The sequence below is a fragment of the Sebastes fasciatus genome, chromosome 24 (assembly GCF_043250625.1).
Source record: "Sebastes fasciatus isolate fSebFas1 chromosome 24, fSebFas1.pri, whole genome shotgun sequence".
NCBI classification, from domain to species: domain Eukaryota; kingdom Metazoa; phylum Chordata; class Actinopteri; order Perciformes; family Sebastidae; genus Sebastes; species Sebastes fasciatus.
Window position 1 is genome coordinate 12,673,956 of NC_133818.1, and position 8,743 is coordinate 12,682,698.

Consider the following 8,743-nt stretch of genomic DNA (forward strand, 5'->3'; position numbering starts at 1 on the left):
CACCTTGTTTGAAGCCCCAACTTTTCTTCCGTAACGTGGTGATGTCACTAAGTAACACGTTTGCATAACTGCTAGTTTGGCACGCCCTCAAACAAAGCTAGTTAATGCGGAGCTGGAGCAGATTCCGAAGAGTTTGGTCCTGTTGACCAATCAGAGCAGACTGGGCTTTTTTTGGGAAGGGGGCAGGAGCTCAAACAGAGCGTTTCAGACAGAGGGTGAAAAGAGGTGTTGCAGCACAGACGGTATGAGGAAAAATAAAGCGTGTTTTGAACTTTAAAGCTTGTAAACATGTTCTAGTAGAAACCTAAAATACAAGTATGCACCTGAAACTGACCACAATAGGTCCTCTTTACCAAATGGAGGCTGAATGTACCTATCATGTAACTAGCTTGATAATCAGACACTCTTTGGAGGAATCACTGATCAAATGGGAGATGTTGGAGGTGAACCAGGCTACCAACTTACGATACATTGTGTATTCATAGTCTGCATGTTTATCCACATCACTGTTGTTCTGAATGATTTGGAAACTGATTAATATCTCGTTTTTATATGAAGGTTCATAACACCTTTAAAGAAGGAAGAGAACGAGCTGCGGCTACGGACACCTACTGGGAGAAAAAAAAAACACGACCCCCCAAAAGCATCATCTGGGAAAGCAAGAAAAAAATTATCTTATTAACTCAGTTAACTAATTAGTATAACAGAATAAAAACTGTTAGTGCCACAACACAGAGAACATGTCTGCACCAGTTCATTGATTCCAGCAGATCAGTAGTTTTGATTTTGAAATATAATTTAGGTGATAGTTTTAATTCACTGTTGCATCCAGATGAAGCATCCTTTGTTTTTATATATACATTTTCTGCTGCTGCTTTTTGTTTTTTCATATTTAGACTATAAACTTCATATGAAGATCAAATATATAGAGTAGGAGTTGAAACACTAACAGAGTTTACATTGACTGTCTGCTGCATATTTTTGGCAACAGGTGCACAACATGACCACTAGAGGTCCTGCTTTCCTCTCATGTGCTGCAGTAGAGTTGAGGCTGTTCAGACAGATCAGGGGCTGAAATCAGCAGCAGGAAACTGGGAACAGTTCAGTCGTAGTTAAATCTCTGAAGCATGGATTCTCCTGCTCCAGTCTCACATTACCTGTAGCACAGAGAGCTCACTTTGTCTTTGTGGACTTTCATCTGTCAGCTGGTAAGTTTCATGTCTTTTAGTTGCAGCAAACTTGATTTGGAATAACTTTAAATGATAGTAGTTGGTTTACTTAATCCAGGAATGTCAACATATCTAAATTATTTTGTTTAACTTTTAATGGTGAAGATATATGCTTTTTTTTATAGTAGTTTTGTTCCCTCATCATGAACTCATATACCTGTATCAGTGACTTAAGTTTAAATCCATGTATGCATTAATTGACTTGTAACTTTGCCACAAAATATTAAACTTGTTCTATTTTTTTAATAAATATTTCTGAAGCAGTTGATATTTGTCTTAGTGTCCCTGACTGTAGAATATTTTTTAATACTTATTTTTGGGTTGAGTTGTTATATGTGTTACTATAATGTTTTATCAATTAATTGTTTTATGACTTTCATGTGTTAAACGTTGCAAGAGAAAGATTTACATCCACATAATTGACATGATTATGAGAATAAATAACATAACATCTGTCCTCTGGGACTGAACCAGCTGTGGCGAAAATGTCTCGTGCACATCTGCATCCTTTTATGGTGGATATGTATCTTATTTATGTAAAGGAAAACACAAAATTCAGGTGGCAAGTGACAAAATATAATGGAATATAATGCAGTAAGGCTCTCAGGTATTCTGTAGTGCTTTCAGATATTTAATCTGTTCTCCTGTAGATCAACTTTTCTCATTTAATGTGATCTCTGCTGAGTCAACACACATGTAGGCAGGATTTATCCCTCCTGTTTTGATTGGGAAAGTAACCTCTTTAAATGTGCATGTGGCACCTGTTCATCCTGTCAATGATAGACCTACATTCATGCATTTTAATTCATTTATAAACCTGGACTTTAATAGCTCATAGCCTGTGGTTGTAATTATCATCCTCTGCCATGATATTAGACAACTGTTGATTTGAATCATTAGTTCAGTGTACTGAGTTGCTGAACAGCAGTCTGGTAATGATTCATTGAGATGAAGTGTCCTTCCTTCTCCCTGATTGGTCCACGGCCTGGTTGTACAGATACTTTCACTTTCTGTAGTTTTGGCGGTAGATTCAAAACAGTATCAGGATGGCGCACCGTGCAGTCTTACATTTCCTTTGTGTGTTGGGAGTCTTTCAGAAAGGTGAGAAAGAGATGATACAGCAATGTTATAAAGGTCTAGCCATTATGTCATTTGTTTGTCTTAATCTGAAAGCGCAGCTGTGTGATTCCTGCATGTTTAGTCTGATGTTGCTGCGTAATTACGCATGGTTTCGGTGGTTAATGATTTTGCATTGGTTAATTCATTATTTATATCATAGTAGTATAGTTGATGTGTTTTTAATCATTTATTCTCTGATTCGTTACACATATTAATTTATATTTGTTTGGTTAATAAAGCAATGATGTTTTAATGTTATAATTTATGTTCACTACATGTCTTTATTATGTAAGTTCTGTAAGTAACTGCAAGCGTAGCTGTGTGACTACAGTATGTTTATTATTTATGGCAACTGCTTCATTACGCTTTGTTAATACTTTTGCATTGGTTAATTCATATTTTATCATTTTGAAAGTTTAACAAAATATATTAGCTATATTTAAACAAAGTAAATTAAGTCAGATTAAAGAGAAAACTGAATATTTAAAGAACATGGTGTGGCAATGAGTGGACCTAACTGGGGTCATCATAACAATAGACTACTACATACTGTACATACATTCAGTGTCTAATGGGTGTGCGTAGTTATAATACAGACAGATTTCTGATCACATTTTAAACATGTCTTGAATTGATTTCTATGGTGTATCTTATAATAATTTATATGAGTTGTGTCTCCTGCAGGTCTAACAGCTCTGATAGAAACCCAGCACACTGTGGTGGCAGCTGTAGGAGACGAAGCTTGCTTATACTGTCACCTGATGCAATCCAGAGATGTTCTGCAAGTCACATGGCTGAAGATTTTACCTGAGGGAGAGAAGAACCTTGCTTATTACCACAGAATCTACGGTCAAAGAGTGAATCCTGACTTTACAGATAAAATGGAGTTTAGATATAATGGACTGCAAAACACCTCAATAGTTATCAGGAGGGTGATGGAGGAGGATGAAGGGTGCTATCGTTGTTTGTTTAACACCTTCTCTGAAGGTGCTCTCAATGCTACAACCTGCCTGCAGCTCTATGGTGAGAATCTGCTGTGTTATTAGAGACATTTATATCACTCTCTGTCGTCTCTGCAATGTTTTAACATTTCAATATTTTATCTTTGCAGAGCTGCATGGACCCTTTCTTCATTTCAGTGAATCAACAGTTGTGTCCTGCTCAGCCACAGGTCGACCTGCTCCCACAGTAACACTGACTGTCCCTCACTACAACTCTACCAGTGTCACCAACACCAACGGCACAGTCACTGTCACCACTACAGCTGGGCTGTCTGGTCTCCATGGCAACAGCACACGGGTTGGATGTGCAGTGAGAGTGCTCTCTGGTCCTCAGATAGAGGTGTCTATGATGATTCCTGAGGTCAAACAGTCGTCTGATGATGGTGAGAAACACTTCCAAACATCCTGATTCATAAATACACTATAGTTCAGGTCTGTTGGAATCTGGATCTATTAACAGTGAGGATTTCTGTAATTTTACCTTTAGGTGGTCTCAGATCAATAACACCATTTGATCTGTAGTTGCTTTATGAATGAGTGTCACTAATTTCCCTCTTTTCTTACAGATTTCACTCTGATCATCGTGTCCGTGGTTGTGGCCGGTGTTTGTGTTTGTGTTTGTGTTTGTGTTTGCTTGTGTTTGTGGCGTTGCTGCAATCGTCACCGCCCTGCTTATACGGGACCATTGGAACTGGTAATTATAAACTTATTACTGTGAGACATGTGAATAACAGAGTACTGGCACTTATGTTTTTCACTTTAAGAAGCACTGAACACCTGTCTTGTTATAATACTGCTGTTATTATGCTCATGATTGATTGAGATCTTTTCAGACAAAACCCACAAATTAATCTTTGACTTTTCTTAAATTCTTCAGTCGGTCACACAGGGACTATGAGAAGAAGAACACACCACAAAAAGCAATCAAAGACACTGATGAGTGAGTCAATTTATTCATTTTTCACTTGTACATATTTATGCTTCTTTGCAAAAATGATTTAAAGGGGACCTATTATGCTTTTGTGCTTTTCATCTCTCCTTTAGAGTGTTATAAAGTTTTTTGTGCATGTAAAATGTCTGCAAAGTTATAAAGCCCAAAGTCCACGCCAAAGAGAGAAACACTGCTCCTGAAACGCTCAAATAGAGCGTTTCAGACAGAGGGTGAAAAGAGGTGCTGCAGCACATCCGGTATGACAAAAATAAAGCATTTTTTTAACTTTAAAGTATGTAAACACATTCTAGTAGAAACCTAAAATATAAGTATGCACCTGAAAATGAGCACAATAGGTCCTCTTTACCAAATGGAGGCTGAACCTACCTAGCATGTAACTAGTTTGATAATCAGACTGAATTGGAGGAATCACTGATCAAATGGGAGATGTTGGAGGTGAACCAGGCTACCAACTTTCGATACATTGTGTATTCACAGTCTGCATGTTTATCCACATCACTGTTGTTCTGAATGATTTGGAAACTGACTAATATCTTGTTTTTATCTGAAGGCCCAAAACACCTTTTAATGAAGGAAGTGAACGAGCTGCGACTACAGCCGTCTATTGGGAGAAAACAAAAACACGACCACCCAAAAGCATCATCTCTGGAAGGAAGAAAAATGATCTTTTAACTCAACTAATTAATACCACAGAATAACCCACAAGACTGTTAGTGCCACAACACAGAGAACATGTCTGCACCAGTTCATTGATTCCAGCAGATCAGTAGTTTTGATTTTGAAATATAATTTAGGTGATAGTTTTAATTCACTGTTGCATCCAGATGAAGCATCCTTTGTTTTGTACATCTTTATATATACATTATCTGCTGCTGCTTTTTGTTTTTTCATATTTAGACTATAAACTTCATATGAAGATCAAGATATATAGAGTAGGAGTTGAAACACTAACAGAGTTTGCATTGAATGTCTGCTGCATATTTTTAGCAGCAGGTGCACAACATGGCCACTAGAGGTCCTGCTTTCCTCTCATGTACTGCAGTAGAGTTGAGGCTGTTCAGACAGATCAGGGGCTGAAAGTCAGCAGCAGGAAACTGGAAACAGTTCAGTCGTAGTTAAATCTCTGAAGCATGGATTCTCCTGCTCCAGTCTCACATTACCTGTAGCACAGAGAGCACCTCAAGCACAGGGAGCTCACTTTGTCTTTGTGGACTTTCATCTGTCAGCTGGTAAGTTTGATGTCTTTTAGTTGCAGCAAACTTGATTTGGAATAACTTGAAATGGTACTAGTTGGTTTACTTAATCCAGGAATGTCAACATATCTAAATTAGTTTGTCTAACTTTTTATGTTGAAACTCTCCAGGACCTGTCTATGAAGATATAAATGTTTTACTGATAATAACATTTAACTTTTTTCTTTCAGAATACTCTTATAATAAACTCATATATCTGTATCAGTCACCTGTACTAAAAATTGAAATATGTTTAAATCTACTTATGAATGAATTAATTGTGAAAGGTGTGTGAAGCAATCAGGTGATTATTTTATTCCAAATCCAGCATATTTATATCTAGCTATATATGTATTGATAATTTATTCATAATATCTTCCAAAATAGACATAATATAAAAATGTGTTGCACTTTTCTTTGCACTTTAATGTTTGATGTTTGTGTTCTCATGTTCTATTTGAGCATGAGAGCATTCTATTTCTCAGTTAAGCTGATGCACATTAACTGTATGGCTGTAACTGTAGTAAAGATCTTACTATATTAAGTGTGTTAGTATTGTTTTAACTCATCCCTGTCAAACACTGGATTAATAATGTGTAGTGTACAAGGAGTTTCTAATAGTTGATGTGTTTTCATTTATTCTCTGATTCGTTCCATATATTAATTTGTACTTGATTGGTTATTAAAGCAATGATGTTTTAATGTTATAAGTGATTTCACTTATGTTCACTACATGTTTTGTTTGTTTTATATATACAGTATATATGTATATGTGTGTGAGTGTGGGTGTATGTATGTGTTTATATGTATGTATACAGTATATGTGTTGATATGTATATACAGTATACAGTATATATATATATATGTATACATATATATACATATACAAACATATATATGTACATACACACATACAGTATATATGTGTGTGTGTGTGCATATATGTGTATATACACACATGTGTGTGTATATATACAGTATGTGTATGTATACATATGGATAGTTCTAGGACCATTTAATTATCTGTAAATATATATCATGGGACACAGAAACAAAGTCCATCTTCCCTCCAAAATATATAAATTATGTGAAAATATATGAGACTAGTGTACATAAACCTTTTATCTTCCTCTTCACCTGTCAGAAAGACCTGAGACCTTAGAATTAATAACACCTAATGGATAAATATAGCCTAATAATTTAGCCACATCTCTGCCATGATATTAAACACAACTGTTGAATCATTAGTTCAGTGTACTGAGTAGCTGAACAGCAGTCTGTTAATGATTGATTGATTGAGGTGTCCTTCCTTCTCCCTGATTGGTCTGCTGCCTGGATGTATCATTACAGGGAGGAAGACTTTATTCAAACTTTCCCTTTATGTAGTTTTGGCGGTAGATTCAGTACAGTATCAGGATGGCGCACCGTGCAGTTATACATTTCCTTTGTGTGTTGGGAGTCTTTCAGAAAGGTGAGAAAGAGATGATGCAGCAATGTTATAAAGGTCTAGCCATTATGTCATTTATTATTCTGATAATCTGAAAGTGCAGCTGTGTGATTCCTGCATGTTTATTGTCTGTTGTTGCTGCGTAATTACGCATCGTTTTGGCGGCTAATGATTTTGTATTGGTTAATTCATTATTTATATCATATTTTGCAAAGAGAAAAATACATCCTAACACAATGTGTGCTGTCATCTCCTGCAGGTCTAACAGCTCTGATAGAAACCCAGCACACTGTGGAGGCAGCTGTAGGAGACGAAGCCTGCTTGAACTGTTGCCTGATGCAACCTAGAGATGTTCTGCAAGTCACATGGCAGAAGATTTTACCAGAGGGGGAGAAGAACATGGCTACTTACAGTGAACGATTTGGTGAAAGAGTGAATGCTGGTTTTCAAAGTAAACTGGAGTTTAGATATGCTGGACTGCAGAACAGCTCCATAGTTATCAGGAGGGTGATGGAGGAGGATGAAGGGTGCTATCGCTGTTTGTTTAACACCTTCTCTGAAGGTGCTCTCATTGCTACAACCTGCCTGCAGCTGTATGGTGAGAACCTGTTGTCTTATTAGAGACATATCTATAACTCTGTCTTCTCTGTAATGTTTTATCATATTTTATCTTTGCAGAGCTGCATGGACCCTTTCTTCACGTCACAGAATCAACAGTTGTGTCCTGCTCAGCCACAGCTCGACCTGCTCCCACAGTAACACTGACTGTCCCTCACTACAACTCTACCAGCGTCACCAACACCAACGGCACAGTCACTGTCACCACTACAGCTGGGCTGTCTGGTCTCCATGGAAAAAGCACACAGGTTGGATGTGCAGTGAGAGTGCTCTCTGGTCCTCAGATAGAGGTGTCTATGATGATTCCTGAGGTCAAACAGTCGTCTGATGATGGTGAGAAACACTTCCAAACATCCTGATTCATAAATACTCTATAGCTCATGTCTGTTGTTTTTATCTTCCAGGTTTTGATGCGGAATCTGGATCTAATAACAGTGAGGATTTCTATAATTTTACCTTTAGGTGGTCTCAGATCAATAATACCATGTGATCTGTAGTTGCTTTATGAATGAGTGTCACTAATAATTTCCCTCTTTTCTTACAGATTTCACCAACATGATCATCGTGTTCGTGGTTTGTGTTTGTGTTGTTGCTGCAGTCGTCATCGCCCTGCTTGTACGGAAACATCGGAACCGGTAATTATAAACTTATTACTGTGAGACATGTGAATAAGAGAGTACTGGCACTTGTGTTTTCCACTTCAAGAAGCCCTGAACACCTGTCTTGTTATAATACCGCTGTCTCACAGTTATTATGCTCATGATTGATTGAGATCTTTTCAGACAAAACCCACAAATAAATCTTTGACTTTTCTTAAATCCTTCAATCGGTCAGACAAGGACTCTGAGTAGAACAAGACACCACAAAAAGCAATCAAAGACACTGATGAGTGAGTCAATTTATTCATTTTTCACTTGTACATATTTATGCTTCTTTGCAAAACTTATTTAAAGGGGACCTATTATGCTTTTGTGCTTTTCCTCTCTCCTTTAGTGTGTTATATAGTTTTTTGTGCATGTAAAAGGTCTGCAAAGGTACAAAGCCCAAAGCCCACGCCAAAGAGAGAAACACTGCTCCTGAACTGCCTGAAACGCCTTGTTGAAGTCCCGCCTTCTCTTCCGTAACATGGGGATGTCACCAAGTAA

The 8,743-nt window shown here is 37.4% G+C and overlaps 1 protein-coding gene across 1 annotated transcript; it reads left to right on the plus strand.

The window, feature by feature from the left end:
* Positions 1-2,270: 2,270 nt before the first annotated feature.
* Positions 2,271-8,237, plus strand: LOC141763331 (uncharacterized). The gene is made up of 6 exons (XM_074627899.1): positions 2,271-2,330; positions 3,033-3,371; positions 3,460-3,732; positions 7,240-7,578; positions 8,003-8,032; positions 8,143-8,237. Exons 1-6 carry the CDS (start codon positions 2,276-2,278, stop codon positions 8,235-8,237), a joined length of 1,131 nt encoding a protein of 376 aa, XP_074484000.1. The 5' UTR covers positions 2,271-2,275.
* The last annotated feature ends 506 nt before the right edge of the window (positions 8,238-8,743 follow it).

What these genes read in the sequence shown, in the direction of transcription:
- LOC141763331 (XM_074627899.1), top strand. Translation starts at nt 2,276, where the DNA reads ATGGCGCACCGTGCAGTCTTACATTTCCTTTGTGTGTTGGGAGTCTTT. An exon ending in AACCTGCCTGCAGCTCTATG is followed by an intron (nt 3,372 to 3,459) that starts GTGAGAATCTGC and finishes TTATCTTTGCAG; the next exon opens with AGCTGCATGGACCCTTTCTT. An exon ending in CAAACAGTCGTCTGATGATG is followed by an intron (nt 3,733 to 7,239) that starts GTGAGAAACACT and finishes CATCTCCTGCAG; the next exon opens with GTCTAACAGCTCTGATAGAA.